Source organism: Neolamprologus multifasciatus, chromosome 17 (assembly GCF_963576455.1).
Source record: "Neolamprologus multifasciatus chromosome 17, fNeoMul1.2, whole genome shotgun sequence".
Classification (NCBI taxonomy): Eukaryota; Metazoa; Chordata; class Actinopteri; order Cichliformes; family Cichlidae; genus Neolamprologus; species Neolamprologus multifasciatus.
Genome location: NC_140455.1, coordinates 17,259,637 through 17,281,185, shown reverse-complemented (window position 1 = coordinate 17,281,185; position 21,549 = coordinate 17,259,637). Strand labels below are relative to the sequence as shown.

The following is a 21,549-nucleotide window of genomic DNA, read 5'->3' as shown; positions in this document are numbered from 1 at the left end:
CTGAAAACCTGCTGTTGGGTGGAGATCAGAGCAGCATGTTTTTAGTATCTTTACTTTTAAGGTTGTAAAGTGATTATTGATAAACAGAATCCAGCACATGACTGGGAGGTCTGGTGAGCTGTGATGGGGTTGCCCTCAAACACTTTTTTGGAGCAGTTTGTGTGAAACAACTCTTTTAATCTGAAACTGTTCAACAGGTCACGCTGACACAGCTTCATGCCTGATCAGTTTATTTATTGATTGATTGAATGGCGTATTTACAGGTCATTTAAACAGTCACTTGGCGTTTTAATTATGGACAAGAAATAAAACAAAGATAGCGAAAAGGACGACCAGCTGAAGGATAGAGGTATGACAAAGAGAGACTAACATATGAGAAAAAAATAGAAATAGAAATATTCTGTTCAATCCACAGTCCGATAAAATTCAGTGCCTTTAAAAGGACACCAGCTTTCCCCATAAATACAGTACTTTAATGCAACTTAGAGGGAAATAAATACATTTGATGACACTTAACAAAGGAAAAAAAACTAATTTAATACACAATCCTCTAAAAAACTCAGATCAAGTTGAACATTTCAGAAGTTAACGCTTTAAAAATTATTTTAATTGCAAACTTAATGCCATTTAGTATTTTTCCACAGATTCAAACCCTTAAATGTTCCTTAATCCAGCTGGAAAAATATTAAATACCCCATAATATACTCTGTATAATGTTAGCCTAATTTGCCCCAAAAAGCAGGAAACAGCTTCATCTGAATCATCAGTCAGAGATTTAAATGTTTTCTACCTGATATTAATTAGAACCTAAAACTTCTATATCAAAGCATCTCAAACTATGCTCATGCTTTAAAGTTTTTACAGAGTAAAATCAGATTAATCAGAGCCTGTTGCTGAAAGAAGGTCCAGTAAATACTCCTTAGACACTGAAGTTAACGTTTGTTATTTTTTTTACCCATTAAACCATTAACATTTAATCCATTAACACTGTTCTCTTAAATATTCCACTTCAGGTGAAAAACTACAGAACAACGTAAACACACCTGTGGTGATCTTTAATCCATTCATCATTTCCAATAACACCTGCAGCCGAAAGTATTTGACTCCAAACGTGACATACACCCTCCCTAAACCTGTTGTTCCCGGCTGTGTCCGCCTAAATACTCAAAGGTGTTTCAGGGTCTCTTTGTGATGTGATTGGATGAAGCTGCTCTGCATTCCTTCGCTGATCCTTAGCTGAAAACCTCTCTGATCTTTTTCTTTTAAAGCCACTGAAGCAATTGAGCCAGAGTTTCCAGAGACTCATACAAAAAGCTTTGTCTTCAACAGTCCGACGTTATTTACACAGTAAACACACAGAATATGTACAAACTGCAGCGACACTCGACTCCACTCATCCTCTCAGGCCCCCATCCAGTGTCAGAGTGCCAAACCTGCAGAGGTGATACAGACCGGACAGAGTCACATTTGTGCCAAAATAATCACACTAAAGTTAAAATAAAAGAAAGTGAAACAAGAACCTGAAGGTAGGTTTTCAGAAGCTGGCTCAGGCAAACAAAAACATTTTTATTCTGTTTCTAAGAAAGTGTTCACGTGTTGAGTGTCAGTGTTCATAAATCCAGGTCAAAATGACTCCCACCTCTGTACTTCCTGTGGGTTTGGTTGCTGTTTTTAAACTGAACTTTTGTGTTTTTCAGCTCTGAAAATATGAAGTAGAAACCTGCTGAACTTTAAAATGCAGAAAAAAAATAAGTTGGCCACATTTGAAACTGTTTTGGTTGAAGATAACATTTTTATTTGCTTCATTAAATATACTAACATTATAATTATCTAATTTTAATGGAACTTTAGGAGGATAATGTATAATCTGTATAATGTTCACTTTTTCCCCATAAAGACCCTAATCATGAGTGTTGACACTTCAGTATGTATCAATAAAGTTGTGGTTTGACAACCATTAGAGTACTGGTATTACTGGTAGTACTAAGTGTGACAACTTGATTTTAAAAATCCAATTCTTTTAGAATAAACTTTACTGTATTTTAGGGGTCACTGATCAGCTCATTTTTGTCCTTATTGTTTTGTTAGGGAGTTGACACTGGTCCATATTATTCAGAGGCACGCTCATAAGCATCTTTTAGGTCTAAATTTTACACGAGCTGATTAAACAGAAATCAAAGTTATGTCAAACATCGGCCGACCAAAGATTCCAACTAGCCAACTGCATGACTTCGGAAATACAAAGGAGGGCATGAAATTTGGACTTTTAACTTTATTTTAGTTTTACAGCTTTTGCTGATGGTGAGGAGCTCCCCAATGGGAGCTCTATACTATACTACATTGAAATAAATAAGTAACAGGTAAACAATTAAATTACAGAATGTTACAGATTTTATATTGGGTTCACAATAAAAATAAATAAACAAATACAAAAGACATTAAATGGAATGGTTTTGAGAACTGACAGATTTATAACTGTAGGACAGTCTGCACTGCACTTCTTTATCTTATATTAAGATATCACTGGTTCGGCTCAGACTGGGCTGTATGTGGGCTACGGTGTAAAATAAATTTAATATCCCTGGTTTAGAGAAAACATTCAGTCAATAAATTCAGAACCATAAACATCGAACCTGCGTCTGTTTCCGAGCGGTCTGCGTACTTTTTACATTTTAAATCAAACAATAGAAACAGAACCTGCAGCTGATTTACCGTAGTCTTAAATTAAAAACAGAAAAGTCTGACCTCTCTAAGAAATGGTTGTTTTCTGCCAACTCTTTGACCACTCCCTCCATCTCCTCCTTCAGCTTCTTCATCCTGAAACACAGAAGCACTGAGTCAGCACTCACAGCTGCTTCAGATGGAACTCAACACGATGCGACAATAGAGAGAAAACAAACAAACCCCAGAGTCATCTCCACCAGCGTGTTCTGGCTCAGGTAGGCCTGAGGCTTCATGCCACTGGACACCAGAGGAAGAACTTTCTGTGGCAGCTGTTCCTGCAGCTGGAAGACAAACAAACAGACACGTGTTTCTGTCACTTCCAGACTTCATTCTGGGAAACTGGCCGTAAACAAATGTGTTTAGTTATGATGACAGATTTCGCGTGCGTCAGCCGCCCAGCACCTGAAATCGCTTTAATGTTTACCTTGATCGCTCTCTCCATCAGCATGGTCACCTCCTTCTCGATGCTGATCAGCTGACTGGACAGGTTTAGCAGCTGCTTCCTCACATGATGAACTTTCCTGAAAAAAAACAAACAAACAAACAAAAAAAAAAAAACAGAAAAATGTCAACATTCAAGCCGAGAGGAGCTTGGGTCACGACCCAGCTGCCCACTTGCCTGTCATTACCTCATCCACTCCTCGCTCTTGGAGATGAAAAGACGGTATTTCATTGCGCACTCGTCTGTGAACAGAGTCCTGGCCTTACTCGCGTGAAGGACCAACTTCTGTCTGCAGGAGAGAAACAAAAACATGGCATCAGAAAGAAGGCGGAGCCTGACGGAGGACATCCACATAGCTGACAATACCGGAACTTACTTGTCAAACTTGTGAATCTGCTCCTCGTTGTACGGCAGACCTGAACAGAAGAAATGAAACCAAACCATTTAAAGTTTCACTTTTACTCCCGTGACAGCGACATGCTCTCAGTTTAAAAGATTTTAAAATTGTCTTAAATTAACTAAAACCTTCAGTTCATTTGCTTTAAGCACAGCGTGACAGTGTCGTGTCATCATAACTGTTGGTAAACCTCAACAGCAAACAAAAGGTTTTATTAAACAGAAGACTGTAAGTGTGCTGTCAGTAAATGGAAAAGAACAGCTCAACAATGACAACAAAGGAGAGCTGCACATATCCCACATCTTAAACTCTGGCTGATGGAGGATCACTTTTGTTTCAGTTTGTTTGTTTTGTTCAAGAAAGAAATAGAAATGATTTCTGATTTTCTGTTATGCAGGTGCAGAATATTTCGTAACATCTGACATTTAAAGAGTTTAATACAGCAGCGAGGTTGTGAAGGTAAATCTGAGTGTCATTGCATAGCAATGGAAGACGAAAGCAAATAAATTGAAAATAAAATGGAACCCAAAATTGAGCCTTGCAGTACACCACAGGTATTGTGCAAATTGTGAAGAAATGAACAGCCACATAGCAACCTCGGGCATGAAATAAAAGCTGCTGATATGGTACAATCTGCAGTAAAGTGTGTGCTGTAAAACTTAGTAAATCATGTTTTTATGTTTTCTTTAAATAATCTTCCAAAATTATTAGGTGCTCTGAAAAGGAAACTCCTACAAATACATGTGCTGTTGGACCAGCCTTGAAGCTAACTGTGTGCAGGCTTTCTGTCTCTGAGCCTCATCAATAAATCTCCTTAGACCAACAGAAGTTTTGACCCTGATGCAGACTGTAGGTGAAGCTGGTTCTAAATGAAACGTGATTTAACGATGACTCTTCCTCCACAGATAAACAGCTGAATCTGCAGCCGTGTTTGTGAACTCACGTCTCTCTGCTTTGTCCTTCTTGAACTGCTGGTAGATGGCGGTGATGGCGTCCAGCAGCACTTTGATCTTCTCCACACTGCAGAGAAAAAGCCCAGCGTCACGCAATGCATCACCACACATCACTTTTGCATTATTATTTCCTATTCTTTCAAACTTACTTCCTGTCCTCAGGGTGCGTCCCAACTTGCTGCGTCCAAGTGTCGGTCAGAAGGCCTCCAGGCAGAAATTTACTCTTGACGTCTTGTGTTGTACGTTCGATGGGCTCCAGAGAGCCGGAGATCTGCACAGAAACATTACGTCAGGACGAAACAAAGAAAAATCACCAACATTTTAAAAACAGTTGAAAGAAATTGACTGCACCGTAATTAACAGACAACCTCAGACTCTAATGATATCATATGTATGGTGATACTGGAGGTTTTTAAAGTGAGCACGTGACCAAAAATTCTTAACTCAAGTGTTTCTGAGAGTCAGTGTCACAAAACAACTAAGCATTTTTCTTATAGTCCTACTCAGCTGTTAAGTTTGACCTTTTAAACCACATGTGTCAAAGTCAAGGCCCGCGGGCCACATCCGGCCTGGCGTACATTTATATCCGGCCCGCGAGATCATTTTATATAGATGTACTATTATTGTTATGCATGGCCCAGCGATATGAGGCGCTAATAATATACAAACTACAGATCCCATAATGCAGCGCTGCAGCATCCTTGGTGAAGGCTAGGCTAACTGGGAACATTCCTGCGTCAATCAAGTCAAACTTCTGTTATTGCGAAGCTAGCCGCACACAATTGTGGAGAGAAAAGTTGATTCTGAAAGCAGAACCTTTCAGCGCCAGTGGGAGACTGAATATATGTTTACAGACATGCTGGTAAACCTGTGTGTCTTATTAGTGGCTGTGGCTGTAATTAATAATAATAATGGATTGGATTTATATAGCTCTTTTCAAGGCACCCAAACTGCTTTACAATGCCACTATTCGTTCATGCATTCACACAGTGGTGGAGGCAAGCTACGGTTGTAGCCACAGCTAGGCAGACTGACAGAAGCGAGGCTGCCATATCGCGCCATCGGCCAACACCAGTAGGCGGTAGGGTAAAGTGTCTTGCCCAAGGACACAACGACCAGGACAGAGAGCCCGGGGATCGAACCGGCAACCTTCCGGTTACAGATACGCTTCCCAACCCCCTGAGCCACGGTCGCCCCAATTAAAGAATTTAATTTAAGACGGCACTACGAGACAAAACGTCAGGATAAGCTGAAAAACCTAAATGCAAAGCAGAAACTACAGAAAGTAGAAGAGCTAAAGAAGAATCTGACATTTTAGCAGACTTTTTTCACCAGAGCAAAATCACAAAGTGAAGCTGTTGTGAAAGCAAGTTTTATTGTAGCAGAGGAGCCAAATCAGCCTGGTACCACTCTGAAGAGCTCCATGATGAAGCTGTGTGACGTCTTGTGTCCAGACAAAACGCAGATTTTGGCAAATGTGAGCCTGAGCACAAATACGATTGCTGATCGGGTTTGTGAGATGGCCACTGATTTAAGAACACAGTTGTGTGAAAGAAGCAAAAACTTTATTGCATACTCTCTTGCTGTGGACATTGCACAGCTGGCCATCTTCATCCGTGGAGAGGAAATACTGAACATTAAATCGATGCACGGGACAACGACAGGGAAAGACATTTTTTAAAACGTATGTAACCGTATGTAAAAGTGTAACCGACATGAAACTGCCCTGGGACAAACTTGTTGGACTTACAACAGATGGAGCACAGGTGTTGTGCGGTGAAAAAAGTGGACTAGTCGGCAGGATGAGAGTAAAGATGCAGGTGGAGAACTGTACCGATGAGTTAACAGCATATCACTGCATCACACACCAGGAAAGGCTGTGTGGTAAAGTCCTAAAAATGAAGCATGTAATGATCACCGTAACGCAAACCATAAATTTTATCTGAGCTAAAAGTTTAAATCACCGTCAATTTCAGTCTTTTATGTGGGTAATAGATTCAGAGTTTGCCGACATTCCTTATCATACAGAGGTCCGTTGGCTGAGATGGGATAAAAATCCTCAATAGAGTTTTTGAGCTCAGCAAGGAAATCTGTCAGTTCATGGGCATGTATGATGTGGTGAAGGCATTTCAAGTGAAGCTGTCACAAATGCACCAGTGCAACCTGCCTCACTTTCCCTGTTGCCAAGTAATGCTGAACCAAGTCAGGGGACTTTGCTGAATTGCACCTGTGCAGATTCAGATGGAGCTGCAGTGTAATGATACACTCAAGGGAAAGTACGACACTGAATGGCCCGCACAGTTTATTAGTTCCTTTCCTGAAGCAATGCCCCAGCTCCGTCTACATGCGGCTCAAACCTTGTGTATGCTTTCATTTATTTTTTCTGGGTTTTTTGGCAGCATGTTCATATTTCTAACTTGCATAATTTTGACAGGACATATTTTTATGAAGAGCAAAATATTTAAAGTTAATGTTTCTTCAATTCTCAAACTCAAAATCAGAGTCACCACCAAGAGTTCAGTGTGGCTGTTCTCTCAGATTATTACTGTCAGGTTACAATAAAATTAAAAAAGAGGATTTATGAGTTTCAGCTCCTTCAGCGGTTTTAAGAACCAAGCTGATAAAAATCTGGAGAGTCTGAGAGACAAAGAACTGCAACATGTTAGAAAGATGTCTGAATAACAAATGTGATGCACAGAGACAGGAAAAGAGCACCAGCACTCACTCTGAGAACTTTCTTGTGCATGTCTGAGATCTCGTCGTATTCTGACGACAGCATGTTGGCCTGCATCAGCACCTCGAACCTGAAGCACGGCGAGAGCATCACGTTATTAACAAAACTTTCAGGATTACACTCTGGAAATTATTATTATTCAAACACTGCATTACATTTCACTTTTAACAGTTAATGAAGGCTGAATTATGAAAAACAGATCTAAAGAACTGTGACCATAAATGTCTAAGAGTGTTGCTTACAATGACTAAACAGAAAATCGAGGTTGATGGAAAAACAACTTGAGACTAGGGCTGGGCCATATCATACCGTTCACGGTAACACCGGTATAATGTTCGGCAATGATAAGAAAATGAAATATCGCGATAGAATATGGGTAAAACACACATGCGCAGTGCCTTTGTTTTCGTACGCACATGGCGGAAAAAGTATGATGGCGACGCAGAATGAGAAGGGCAAAAGCAGATCGTTGAATGAAACAGATGAACCAGAATTGGTTTGTAAAAATGCTGCAACTTCAGTGGTGTGGAACTGGTTTAGCTTTCGTCCCTCAGATACACAACAAAGCACTATTTTTGGTAGAGCATGCTAGCGGGCCGTCGTTATTACCATGTTTTTTGGAAAATACGGCACACTTAAAATCTGAAAATCGACAATGCCCCTTATAATCCCGTGTGCCTTATGTATGAATTCTAGTTGTGTTTACTGACCTCGAAACGATTTTATGTGGTAGACGGGGCTTTGAAAATCTGTCAAATGTTTTAGTACGACTTTGCTAAGCTACAAACTTGCACCGCTTGATGGATTGTCGGAGCATTACAGCTATCGTAGGCAGGAGCCTCGCGGAGTGATACGTACTGTGCTTCAACATAATATTACCGTATTGTGTGTGTATAACCTCTTTTTAAGTTTTGTGGATATTATACATGGTTATGCTGAGGATATGTCGGCCAATTTCCACTGGAAATGCCTTTTGGTTAAACTGTCAGCAAGGAATTTGCATTTGCGCTGTTACATTTTTATATAACTTTAATGCACATAAAAACAGCTGCTTGTTTAAGTGAAAATACATGTTTTTGATTTTTTTTGCACTAATAAAGTTGTGGAGTTGTTAAGTATTTTGTCTAGTGTCAATTATATCGTCAGTTATCGCAAATTTTCAAATGTATATCGTGATAAATATTTTTGGTCGTATCTCCCTGCTCTACTAGAGACTATTAAATGTAGTGTCAAGTTTCTGTGGACTTGTTTTGCAGTAGTTTTAAGTCTCAGAAGTAAATGCTTTAAATACTTGTTCTGAGTCCCTTTGGTGACTTCAGTCTCTTTGTGATAATTTTAAGTTTTGAGTCTCTTGGCAATAATATATTTATTTTTTTTTGGTAGTAACTACATGAGTCTTTGTGCTACTTGGTGATAGTTCCAAGTCTCGTTGTTTCTAGTCTCTGCAAGAGGCTCTTTGGGCCGGTTGTTCACTGCAGCGGTTTTGAGTCTCCTTGTTTTAAGACATGACAGATTTTTATGTTGTGGAAACTTGATCATATGACATTAGGATCTATATAAGTTAGAACTGAGGCCATTGATCTCGCTAATCTAAGGGTCAGGCACTGGCTTTGTTCGTTTGTGATGCATCTGTAGGAGCAGTGTGCGGGTTAACGGCCTCACTCACAGCTGCTCGGTCTTCTCCAACATCTGTGTGCAGAAGTTACACAGATGGAAAACCTCCAACTTCTTGCGCATAATCTCATTGTAGTCCTCCTTCATCAGCTCACTGCACGAGTAAAGACACAAAGAAAAATGACGTCACATGAGAAAACCAACTGAGCTCCACATCTGAGAAGATTTTTGTGATGTGAACTTACATTAAACCTCGAACTCCTTTCCGCACCAGCTCCTGATAAAGCAGCAGAGACTCTGAAGTTTTCCACAAATGGCCGACATCTCCTGCAAAAGTCTGAACAACAGGAAGAGGAAGGTCAGCGAGCATCGAGGGACTGAAAGAAAAAAGACTGGCTCACGGTGGTCCCTCTGCAAAAAGCTTCAAGTTTTTTTGTGGTAGTTTGTACCCATCCATCCATCCTCTTCCACTTATCCTTTTTAGGGTCATGGGGGGAGGCTGGAGCCTATCCCAGCTGTCTTGGGGTGATCTATAAGTTATTTTTAGAGTCCCTTTGCAATCATTTCTAGTCTCTATTTATCTATCTATTTAAAAATAGTTCAGAATTATTCTGTGTAGTTCAGTCTTTGTAACTCTGTAAATCTGTTTGTAAGAGTTTAAAATAAACTTTTTTTCTTAAAAGTCACCAGATGAGTGAATTAGAGAAAGATTAATGGGTTAGAGTTCATCCTGAAGTGGTCCTGATTTCTTATGCTGACACACCTAAGCTCCTGTAATTGAACAGGCCGTATAAACTAGCAATGTTTTACTATTTTTTTCCTGGGCCAATCAGATTCACAGCTAAGATGATGTGAGTTCAGTACCTTTGCGTAGCTGGCATCCAGGTCGAGGTCATAGCGGGGCTGAACTTTAGGAGGACTGGCTGTGAAAACAAAATCAGGTCCAGTTTCTAACCAACATATTCCATCACAAAACCCATCACATCAATTCTGGTTTTATTAAACATGACAGAAGAAAAAAAAGGAAGTGCATACGATCTTCAAAGATGAGTCCCACGGTGGCGACGGACTCACGGCTGACGAGCATGATGGGATTTTCTCTGGAGGTCTTGGGGAAAGTCTTGGCCTGGCGGTTGGCGTCGAGGACGAGGCGGCGGCCCTCGTAAAGCAGCTCCTGATTATGCAGAGGGATGCTGGTCCTGCGGCACAACAGTTCCTGGAACAGCGCTGCCCTGTGGGCACATGAAGAACAGCAGCTTTCAGACACCGCGCAGACTGTTTGAGAAAGCAGGTGCACGGGCACTCAAGGCTTACGTGTTGTACTCATGGATGTAGACGTGGTGCAGTGTGGCCTGCTGCAGGCTGAAGACATAAACGACGGTTCGGTGCAGGATGTCGTTGGTCTCAGCGAAGAACTGATCGAAGCCCCAACATTTCTCCTGATCGGCCTCCAGGATGTTGGCAAGCACTGGGGTCAGGAGGCTCTGAAGACCCCTGAAACAAAACCCGAGACATGATCTGTGTGTGTGACCATGAAGGAAACAACAGGCCGAGACATTTCCACACATATATCCGTCAACATGTTTGTTCATGAGCGTGATGATCAGGGTGTGTGAGGGTCTCATACTTTGACAGGCTGCAGGACACCGGCATCTCTGTGCTCCACTCGATCTTCCCGTTCTCACACTTCTGATGGCCAGAGATCGTCCCGGACGGCTTTTCTGTGATGATTTTATACCTGAGGCAGACAAACAGCCGGGTAAGTTTCAGCTCAGTCCAATTCCTGTCAGAATGGGTCAAAGGTCACAGCGAGCTCTCACATGACTTCCTTGTTCCTGCGCGGCCCTTCGAACGGTCTGAAGGGAAGGCTGCCGGTAGCGGCGTGGTAGAACGTGACGCCGATGCTCCACAGGTCCACCGTGGCACCGTACTTCTTCTGGTGGTCTTTTCTCAGCACAGCGCGCTCGTACATGTCAGGGTGCTGCATAAGAGACATATGAAGAAGAGTTACTCAGCAGCAGCTGCACCAGCTGTGACATCACTCACTGGCATGTTTGTGTATGCTGCCATCTTTTATCTACAGTTCCTGTTCACTGCGTGCGTTTGTTTTGCTGACCAGGTACTCCTCAGTGCCATACAGAGACACAAACTGCTCGTCGTCCTCCAGCTCTCTCGCTGCTCCAAAGTCGGTCAGCTTGTAGACGGAGCGTCCGTCCTCTCCGATCACCCTCATGATGTTTCCCGGTTTGATGTCCCGGTGAACGATGCCGTACTCTCTCAGGTGGTTCATACCTGCCACTGAAGGGGACACAACCAATCAGAGAGAGTTGCAGTCTCCATATTGAACCATTTATATGCATTTCTTTCCACATTTAAAGAGAAGATTGATCACTCGTGTTTGATTTCCTTTTAACTGCTGAAACTTCTCAGAGCAAGATTTCACATTTAAAAGAACCTGGTCGGCTGGAACCAACGCAGAGTGTCACAGTTAAATGTGTCCCTCACCAACATCATGGAGAACAATGAGGAACTCATCCTCGGGGAGTCCATATGCGTTGGACGACTCCTCCAAGACAGTGTAGAGACTCCCGCAGGGACAGTACTCCATCACCAGGACCTTGTGACGGGTGTTGGACTGAGAGGAGGAGGAGGACGTTAGAAGGATGTTTTTACTCTCCTTAAAGATGTCAACATTATTTCTCAGCTACAAAATATAATTTCAGTTTTGGTCAATTTTTACATGTTAGATGTTAGTTTAGTTTAAATTCACTTTGAAGAACCACATAAACTGAGCCTAAAAGCTGAAACTAAAGCTGGAGCTGAGAGTCAGGAGGTAGAAGCGCCCGACAGGCTAATTCAGGGCTAAAAATTACTTGTTTTAGTTACTGAAACAAACATCTGCAAAACTCTTTTAATAACCACGAAATTTGAATCTTTACATTAAAAACTAAAAAATGTGAAATCTGAATGTTGTTGTCAGATTTATGTCATAAAAATGTTATACTTTTGTCTTCAATTTAAATATTTAGGACTTCACTCTTGTTTCTGTTTTTTAGGCTCCATCTTCTTTTCCTCCTCTTACATTAGAGGAAATATTCCTTCTTGTTTTGGGCTATAAACCAATTTTATGATGATGGGAATCTTTAGTGGCAGCTTTCAAGGTTTTGAAGATCAACAACGTGAAAAATGAAAATAATATTTTCTGCTTTTTTAAATTAAATATAACTTAACTATGAAGAGCAGGTAACACTCCCAAATTCTGCTGAATATTGTTCACATTTACAGCTGAATAAACTCTGTAAACTTAGACAGCTGAACAAATAAATGAAGCCGAGCACAAGGATACAGTGGCAATACCTCATCCTTGTGCTCGCCTTCATTTGTCTGACGGGTTCTTTTTCACAGTCAGTATGAGTCGTGGGTCAAACCTTCAGAGGTTTCTGTCTGGCAGAGTGGAGCTGAGCTCTTTATCACGGCCTCACATCAGTCAGACACTTTTGGGCCTTTCAGCTCAGTTATGGGACTCACAGGTATTGTGAGTTCAGCTCATATAAGATGAACCTGAAGCTGCGTTAAAGCATGTAGACTCGACCTGAATCAACAACAACAGCCAGGCCCGAATGTGGGCCAGCAGTTGCACATCTGGGCCCAGATGTGCAACAGCCCTAGCTAACCTAACATGTTATTTCTGGAAGATTCCCGTTTCCTCCTGGGATCAAATCAGGGATCTTTCACTTGCTAGGACTAAATATTCTCAGTAAGAATAAAACATGAAGTTACTGACCTCCTCCTCCACAGCGAACAGCTTCACGATGTTCTTGTGGTTGAGTTTCTTCAGCACCTCGAACTCTCTCATCTGGACATCGAGCGGCCGCAGAAAACTCAGGTTGTTGAACACCTTGACAGCGTATAGGTCGCCGGTTTTCTACACACAGACATGTACATTACACTCAAGAATCATCACTTTTTAAATAAATCCTGTTTTTAAAAGAGGTGAAACTAAGAAGGACCATAAATATTATGGGAGAAATTTGCCCTCAGCGTAGTCTGCAGGCATAAGGCAGCGTGAAGGGTTTAAAGCACAAACTGAGCTCAGACACAAAACTCAACCCGACATCAGATTAAATTATTCCGATCTGAAAAGGAGAAACTTTTCTGCACAGTAACAAAGTTTTTATGAATGAATTCAACCTGGAACAAATAAATGAGATCAACATCAGTGTGAAGATTAATAACGCAGGTTTTACTAAAGACTGAGTTTGTTCACCCCGAGATGAGGTTACCAGGGTAAAAGACTGTGAAGTCAACGACTCCGCCCCTCATGCAGAAGTAGCTGCCTGGCTCTTTTTCAGTCGGAATCAAAGCTCATATGAGAGCTTTCACGTCTTTACAAACAAGAAACTAATGTTAACTTGTTATTCGTTAACTGTGGATAATAATGGATAATTGTGGATTTTGTGACTCAGGACAAAAACAAACTCTGATTGACTTTTGTAGAACCAAAACTCAGAGTTCAGGTTTAGAATTTGTTAAACCTGCTTTCTGGAATGTGTCCAGGTGACATCTTTAGGTTTGAGAAGGTGAAAATAACATATGAGCCTCTCACTCTGACATGTTAAACCATAAACTGTAAGCGTACCTGAATGTTTCCCCTTTGCAATCAGGGGAAACACTCAAAATCTATCTGCTGTCTACCATCAGTTCTGAACTCAAGTATTGCTGAAAGACTTTGAAATAGTTTACTTCTTCATAAACAGAAGGGATCAAAACCAGAATAAAAATATCTCAATATCTTCACGGAGTGTTTCTGTATTTCCAGAGAGAAAAACAATTTGCGGCTGGCATGGCAACATACCTTGTGCCGTCCACGGTAAACATTTGCCGTCGCTCCCTGACCGAGCAGGTCTGAGATCAGCCACAGGTAGTTGGCGGTGCTCTGCATCCTGAAGGCTGCGGGTGATCCTGCAGACACAGCACAAACTGATCAACATCAAGGGAAACGATCAATACACAACACAACCCGATCAGTCGAGTTTACTGCTAAAACACTTGGAGGTAAATAGATTAGCTAAAAAGGAGACAGCAGTTGTTACTGATACAATAAGAAGCAGATTTTTATTTTGGAAATCTAGTAACTTAAAGTATGATAAACCCTAACTGAGGGCCTTTACTTTGAAAATCTGAGGCATTTCTGAGAGTTTATTTTCTCTTAGAAGCATGTTAGTCTTACTTTAAAAAAACTAAGGGCCTGTCAATCAGTACTCATCAATACACAGCATAACCAGCCAGTTTATACACACTAGAGACTCTGGCTGTGTCTGATTTATACTGATCAATCAACAATCAGGTCATCAGTACTAAATAGTAGTGAACAAATCATTGATACTGATTGGGCGTTTTGGTGTATACTGATCTGAATTTGTGGCATCCATTGATTGTTATTTGTGGTTTGTATGGGTCAGGTATTTCTGATCTACACTGTTCAGCTGTTATATTGATCAGTTGTTTCTAAGATGCATCCATTCGCTGGCTGTGGTGTAGAGTCCACAAACAGCTAATCGATAAAGAGCAAAAACAATAGATCAATATCCAGCAGAAACAGCTAATCAATAACTGATAACGTGATCGTGTTAAACTGCTGTATATATTAGTAATAAATCAATAAATAAATAAAAAGCACCTGGTTGGAACACTCCCGCCACTTAATAATATATATAAAAAAATAAAAGTTTAAAAAATGTTTTTTCGCTGCGTCACCGGTTGCGTCGTGACGTCACGGCAGCTGCCTGGAAATTCCCGTTTGAGGCCTGAAACAAGAAAAAGATAAAAGTGCGCGCAACATGAAGGTTATTCAGCCGACTTTGGGTCGTTACCGGACAAACGGTGACGTCTTTAACCTTTGTTTCTGTTTACTGTTTACGGTTTCCGGTTAAACACGAACACAGCTGAACGCTTCCACCTGCGGGCCATCACACTTCAGGTTACCTGCTGACCCCGTCCCGCACGAGCTCCTCTGGGCTGGTTATCGATCCGGTATCTGTTTGATCTGTTCGTGTCTTATTTTCGCTTTCTGTCGACACGAACCGGAACGACCAAAAAAAAAACGCGTCACTTGAGTAAACCTATCGTCCAAACCGAGCCCGAACACCGGGTCCGTCAGCAGCGAGCCCCAGGCTCTGTATACGTGCGGGAAGTAAAAACACTACCGGGAGCTTTCCCCGTTAAAACGACCCGTCTTTATTTTGTTTATTTCCTTACCTTCTCTCTGCGGTCGAGCCTTCTTCTTCCGCTATTGTCGGGTCACGTGCCAGCAGTAATCTAATCAGAGAACCCAACATATGTAGGGGTGTGGCCTGATCCTACCGTAATACCGATAGGATAAGTATGGGCTCAAATTGTGGTCATAAATATTTTGTACTTGTATATCAGTTTTGTACTTGTAAATCAGGATTTGTATGTGTAAAAAGAATTTGTGTGTGTGTAAAAAAGATTTGTATGTGTAAAAAGAATTTGTGTGTGCGTAAAAGAGATTTGTATGTGTAAAAAGAATTTGTGTGTGCGTAAAAGAGATTTGTATGTGTAAATCAATAATATACACTATACATCAAATTGTTCCTCTTCGCTCTATCGTGGCCATTTTTGGCCAATTGAAACCCATTATAACCACCTTTTTTGATTCCTTGTTATTTACAGTACTAAATCATGCAATTTAGGTAAAATTGCTTTCATTCTAAACTCAACACATGAAAATTGTAGTTTTTAATGTTTTTTACCAAATTACACCATTTACCCATTTTTGGCAAAACAAGCAATTACATGTAATATTCTTAGTTTCCAATAGCGATATTTGATGGCTTACCACACTCCAATTGACCAAAAGAATGAAACAATTTTGACATAAGTTTGATCTTAAGGATCTAATAGTTTGTGTTTGTGCATGACATTGCAGCACAAACATGTATTTGCAAGACAGACTGGAATAAATAATGACACATCAAATATTACACAGGCTGCAGTGAATTTCTGTTGATGCAGGCTATTGAGCTTTGAGGTTCCCAGTCAAACTTAGCTTTGAAGCTGTTGAGACAACGCCGGTCTCTGCGATTCTTTTGGTCCTGGTAGAGACCACGCTGAGATGTTTCCATGTTTTACACAATCCTTTTATTACCCATTATTCTTACAGATACATCTGGAGATCAGCACACTGCATTCCTATGCAGTCCTAGGCACACAACAGTTAGAGTTATAACCTCTGGTCTCCTCCCCCCTACAGTAAACACCTAGTACAGTGGCCAAGGGTGCTGACACCCTGACCCCCATCTCCTTTTAAGGTAGTGTCCGTTTGCCCTTTGTCTGCCCCTCACTCTCAGTAACTCTTGCTTCCTGCCCTGGGGGTGGGGGTTGATTGTCCTCCTGCCCTGCACCCCAGTTCTTTGTTCCCAATCGAGGCCTATTTTCTATTTTGTATACCCATTAACTGCCATATTGTAATCTTACAAGCAATCCCAAACTATATTCTCTTTAACGCTGATCTATATTAAGGAATCTATTCTCAACAAAGCACATGCTAGAAGCACTTTAACTCTTGTACTTTTCATAAAAAGATACCATACAGAAAATATTAACTCTCAAAAAAACAAAACAAAACACACACACACAAAAAAACCCCAATCACAAGACATTTTGCAGAGTTCAAACCTGCAGCTGCAGCTGCAGCTCAAACGACAACAGCACTGTTGTGCAGACAGTGTTACTGCTTTAAGTAAGCCGAACAGCTTCCAGATCATTTATTCAGGCAATATGGCAAGAAGGTCATCACTGCTTCAAGCACTGTCTATATGATCTGGTCAGAGAGCAAGGACAGCAAGCAGTCCTCTGCCCTTGAAGAAAAGTCATCTGCCCAAGATGGAAAAACTTCCTCTCCAGAAAATGAGGGGACAATCTCCAAAGAGGCTGACTGCATCACCACTGATGATGAGTACTAGCCAGTGCCTGAATCCTCTTCTTTGGGGGAGGATTGGGGTTGGGGGGCATGGAGGTGGAGGCCGAGCAGCTGATGGAAAAGAACGTAGGAGCATTTTCTGAGAACGAGGAGCCGGCAACTGAGTGGATCCCTCATGAAGGGAAAACCATGTGGGTCCCACTACTGAAGAGAGACTGCTCTACAATCCAGTACCCACTGATATCAAACCAGGGCTCACCCTTTATGCAGTTCCCTGCATTAGCAGCATGAAATCTACTTCTGACTTTTTTATAACAAAGGAGATCTTTTAGCTGCTGTGCACCCTTACAAACCTGCACGAGAGGCAACGGTGTGAGGATTGGAGGATTATACATGAAGTGGAAATGTGAGCCTACACCAGAATAAAGCAATACATAGCATGTTGGATGACAACACTGGAAGTTCTGAGGAAGTAAAAAAAAAGGGAAAGGGGTTCAGGCTCCAACTGACAGAGGCGCTCCGAGGACAACGTCTTTACTTCGGTCACCTTGGCAGAGTAACTCCTCAGATGAAAACTGGCACAGGGGAAACAACCCAGGGGAAGATTTTGTCTGTCTTTGGTTTCACCAAAACTACCACGGCGATATCCCACATGCCAAAGCAACAGAGGAATGTGCTTCTTTTGACAGCAACACACAGGGAACCAGCAGTCAGTGATGGGGAATAGAGGAAGCAATCCTGGACTACAATAGGCACAAATACAGCTTAGATAACTTAGAGAGGATGTTGGCACCTCGAATTGTTGAAAGAAAACTAACTGATGGCTGCTGGCTCTTTTCTCCAATCTCCTGGATGTCTTGGGATACGATGCCTTTGTCCTGCTGGAAACAACTTCACTGAAGTGGGAGACTCCTCTACAACCCACAAATGAAGAGTGATCCTGGAAGAGCTGGGGCACATGCTGGTGACCTCAACAACTTCTGCCATTGATCTCAAGATACGGTAGTCTGAACCAGAGTGTGACCCACAAGCCACCAACAAAATGAAAAGAAGGTGCAAAAGGCGCACCTCCAGGATTGGAACAGCAGCCCCTTGCACCAGGTGTGGAAGGTGTGCCCACAAAAACCACACTACTGTGGTTAACACATCTTGCTGCTAATGAGGATGCACACAGGAGCATACACACTGAACTATAAATTTTGATAATTTTAGTGGTCATTTCAATGGTTATTTAGTCATTAAATTGACTTTCTGGCTACTAACACACCATGCGTGATTTTCTTTTTGGCCATTCATCCAAAATAATAACAATAATAATAATAATAATAATAATACCTGCAATGATGATTAAAAATATTAGGTTTCATCATTCATATGCTGAAAAAATAATACATAATCTGACTGGTATTCAAAGGGTATAATTTCTGAATTTGAATTATATTTTGGTTTTCGTGACTAGGACTGGTGCTAATTTAAAAAATCAAGTCAATGAAAGTAGAAGAATGTTTTAATATATATTAATTTTATAGCATTTTGTAAATGTAAACAAGGGGTGGCCATTTTTGGTCACGAACAAGCTAAGAGGGAGTTTTTTTGTTTTTCTGTCACTGCACAAAAAAACAAAGATGCATAAAAGTCATTGATACTGTTAATTATTGCTATACATCTAACCTCTATCATGGTTAGGAAATAAATCAGATGGCATGTATTATTTGGAAAAAAAATTGGGATTTTTTGATTTTTTTCCATTTATGAGTTCTTAGGATTCTGTGATCTAACTCAGCAGTCCCCAACGGTACCGGTCCGTGAGTCGTTTGGTACCGGGCCGCGAAAGTTGAGGCTCAGGTGTGAAATGTATGGTTTTCAGGGTTTTTATCAGTTTTCAGCGTTATTTTGTTATCGTTTTTATTGTTAACTTGGTTTTCCTGGGTCTTTTCACGTGTGTTATGAATAAATCTTCTTTTTTTTCGGTACTGGTACTAGTTTTATTTTGTTGTATTTATCCGCGACACCTTAAAGGCCGGTCCGTGAAAATATTGTCGTGGCGCAAAAAAGGTTGGAGACCGCTGATCTAACTGGTATTTAAAGGGTTAAAATTCTGAATTTGAATGCAATTTTGTTTTTTGAATGAAAGTGGAATTTTCTTAAATATATATTAATTTTATAGCATTTTGTAAACATAAACAAGGGGTGGCAATTTTTGGCCACAAACAAGCTGAGGGGGAGTTTTTATGATTTTGCTCTCCCTGCACAAAAATAACAAAGAATTATAATCAATGTTGATGTGAATCAATTACATGTCGCAGACTCTACTATTAATAATACAAGAAATTCCAGTAGCACTGCAATGATATAAAATTATATTTATGAAAAGAACTGAAGTTAGTTAAAAGCTTTATGCAGAAAAAATGGCAAAAAAACAACAATATAAAAATAATAAAAATTACAGACTTAATCTGTTGGTGGACACTTTTGGCCACGGACAAGCTGAAAGGGTAGTGATTTTGAACAAACCCATATTTCTTAATCCTTAAATTATCTATGGTTGCTCTTTTTAGTATGGATGTAATACCCTCTCTGACCACAGAGGAGCGCTGTCTGATGTCGAACCTGAAACACAAAGGTGTATATAAATGAAACAGCCTCTCGAAGTGTCCACTGTTGTGGTTAAATTTAGTACTGCAGCACGTTCATGATGGGGCACACCTTACTAGAGTAGCATGTGAGACACCAGGGTTCAATTCCCTGCTGGGAGATAAAACTTTTTCTTGTTTTAATTGTTAGGAAAGTGTAGGACCATGAGAGCAACAAATCATTTGAGAGGATTTTCTTGTCAGTGACTCAGGAACAGATCATCATTCTGTGTCAATGCACATGTAAGTTTTGAAGCTCAGTAAGACAACAGACTCATCAGATGGAGCACCCTCGAGCACCCCACCAAATGATTCCAAGAAGACCGGGTACTCTGAACCCGTTCAGCACATAAGCGGAAACTACAGTCCTCTCACCAAGGGAAACTCCAGACTCTAGTCCAGCTTCTCTCCAGGAGACAGAGCCCAAACTGTAAGTCCGACCATATCTAGTTAGTATCGATCTCTCAACCTCAAGCACTAGCTCAGGCTCCTTCCTCAACACAGGTTCCATGTCCCAACAGCCAGCCTCAACAGGCAGGGATAGGTCCACCGAAGACCCCGCTCTTGACCACCATTCAATACACAATAATCCAACTCCTACAGTGCCTCCTATGGGTAGTGGACCCGCATGAGGTCGGGCTCATGTAGCCTGTTAGGGCTGCACATGGCTTGGCTTCATGGACTAAGGCCCAACCACCAGGTGCTCTCTGCCACGCTCCCTCCCCAGGACGGCTCCAGGGTGGAGCCCGGGTAACCCTTTTCCGGGCAGGATACACCAGTCCCTTGCTTTTTTAATCACTCATAATGGTTGATAGAATTGGCCAAGTGAGCAAACAGTATGATACACCAACAAAATTCTCAGTTGAAATACACTCTCTCCATGACATTCATGACAATGACAAAAGGTTCCTGTAGCTCATGTGGTAGAGCAGGCCTCTCACTAACTGGAAAGTTTGTGGTTCAATCCCAGTCTGTAATTTCCTTGTGCTTCTCCTAGTTCCTAGTATACTTCATCTCTATTCTCTACCATCAGCCAAGCAAGCTGATTCATTCACCATACGCACATGGATCACTCTCCAACAAAAATCAAAGCAGCTCTAATTGATCATCAACTTTTTTGGCTACTTAACTGACCAGATCAATATCCCAGAAGTTTCATCGACTTGACAGTATAGTCTGATTAAAAAGTTTTCATTCAATTTCTTTGAACACTATATTCTTTTTACATGTGAAAAACACCACCTTCGAGGGCCCCACCGACTGTCTGCTCCTTGCATCTGACTGCCAGCAAAAAAATCTCTACATATGATATAGATATAATATCTCTAAACACAGATGGATCTATCAACAATCACAAATAATAATAGCTTTATTTGTATAGCACTCTTCAAAACACAGAGTTACAGTTATTCACAGTTTAAATAAAAGCCACACATTAAAGATAATTACACATATTTCACCACGCAGTCATACTTGCAGAGATGCAAATGGCTGCATACTCAAACAAAAAAAACCCAGAAAGCGAGAAAGATAATCTATAAACATGTGTTTTCAGCAGAATAAAATCATAAAAACAAAATAAATGAATAAAAATCACAGAATCACAGCAAAGCCCCAGCTAGAGTATCAGAGAGGCTGAATGCAGTGATATCATAAGCTCTGTCTTGAGTGTTGTTGTTGAAGCTCTCTATGCACTGTTCTTGAGCTAATATGAAGGCCACATGAAGTCTGACTGTCTGTAACTCTCAACTCGGCATGTGGTTTATAAAAAACTGTAGTTTCCTCATTCTGAAGAGGTGAGTTCAGAATGTGTGTGCGTGTCAATCAGGTTGTGTAAAGCGACAGCACTAGGCCTTTGCCAAATGGTGTAAGGCTGAAATTAAGTGCCTTTATAAGGTACTTGGCCACAGAGTGATTGGCAGAAAGCGATAACATCAAAGAACAGGTGTGCTTAAATGAGCGCCTGTGGGTTTTCATCTGGTTTATTTCTTAGTGCTGCTGAACATCTTCCAAACAGATCAGTTCCTGTTTTACACAATGCTACCTTTGTTTTTACTAAAACTTGTTTATCCTCTTACTGTTCACCACTTAGGTGACACTATTCCCTTAA

At 41.0% G+C, this 21,549-nt stretch overlaps 1 protein-coding gene and 1 long non-coding RNA gene across 7 annotated transcripts in view; one reads left to right on the top strand and one right to left on the bottom strand.

Annotated features, from left to right (window-relative positions):
- LOC146499214 (uncharacterized) overlaps positions 1 to 21,549 on the top strand; it is a 170,900-nt gene that overhangs the window by 4,462 nt on the left and 144,889 nt on the right. The gene's annotated exons all lie outside the window — the stretch shown is intronic.
- Positions 959 to 15,221, bottom strand: tbk1 (TANK-binding kinase 1). 6 transcript variants are annotated; one of them, XM_085138124.1, is made up of 22 exons: positions 15,123 to 15,221; positions 14,545 to 14,671; positions 13,720 to 13,844; positions 12,649 to 12,789; positions 11,370 to 11,499; positions 10,981 to 11,162; positions 10,685 to 10,845; positions 10,492 to 10,602; positions 10,179 to 10,358; positions 9,900 to 10,096; positions 9,729 to 9,787; positions 9,110 to 9,201; positions 8,917 to 9,018; positions 7,242 to 7,320; positions 4,666 to 4,787; positions 4,507 to 4,583; positions 3,543 to 3,582; positions 3,354 to 3,455; positions 3,149 to 3,245; positions 2,905 to 3,005; positions 2,746 to 2,817; positions 959 to 1,433 (listed from the first exon to the last, which is right to left on the bottom strand). In XM_085138124.1, the coding sequence occupies exons 3-22, from the start codon at positions 13,804 to 13,806 to the stop codon at positions 1,394 to 1,396; spliced, it is 2,172 nt and encodes a 723-aa protein (XP_084994250.1). In that variant the 5' UTR covers positions 13,807 to 13,844; positions 14,545 to 14,671; positions 15,123 to 15,221; the 3' UTR covers positions 959 to 1,393. The 6 variants fall into 6 exon arrangements, with proteins under 6 accessions (XP_084994250.1, XP_084994251.1, XP_084994252.1 ...); XM_085138125.1 differs by having other exon boundaries at positions 13,720 to 13,826; XM_085138126.1 differs by lacking the exon at positions 15,123 to 15,221 and adding an exon at positions 14,762 to 15,116.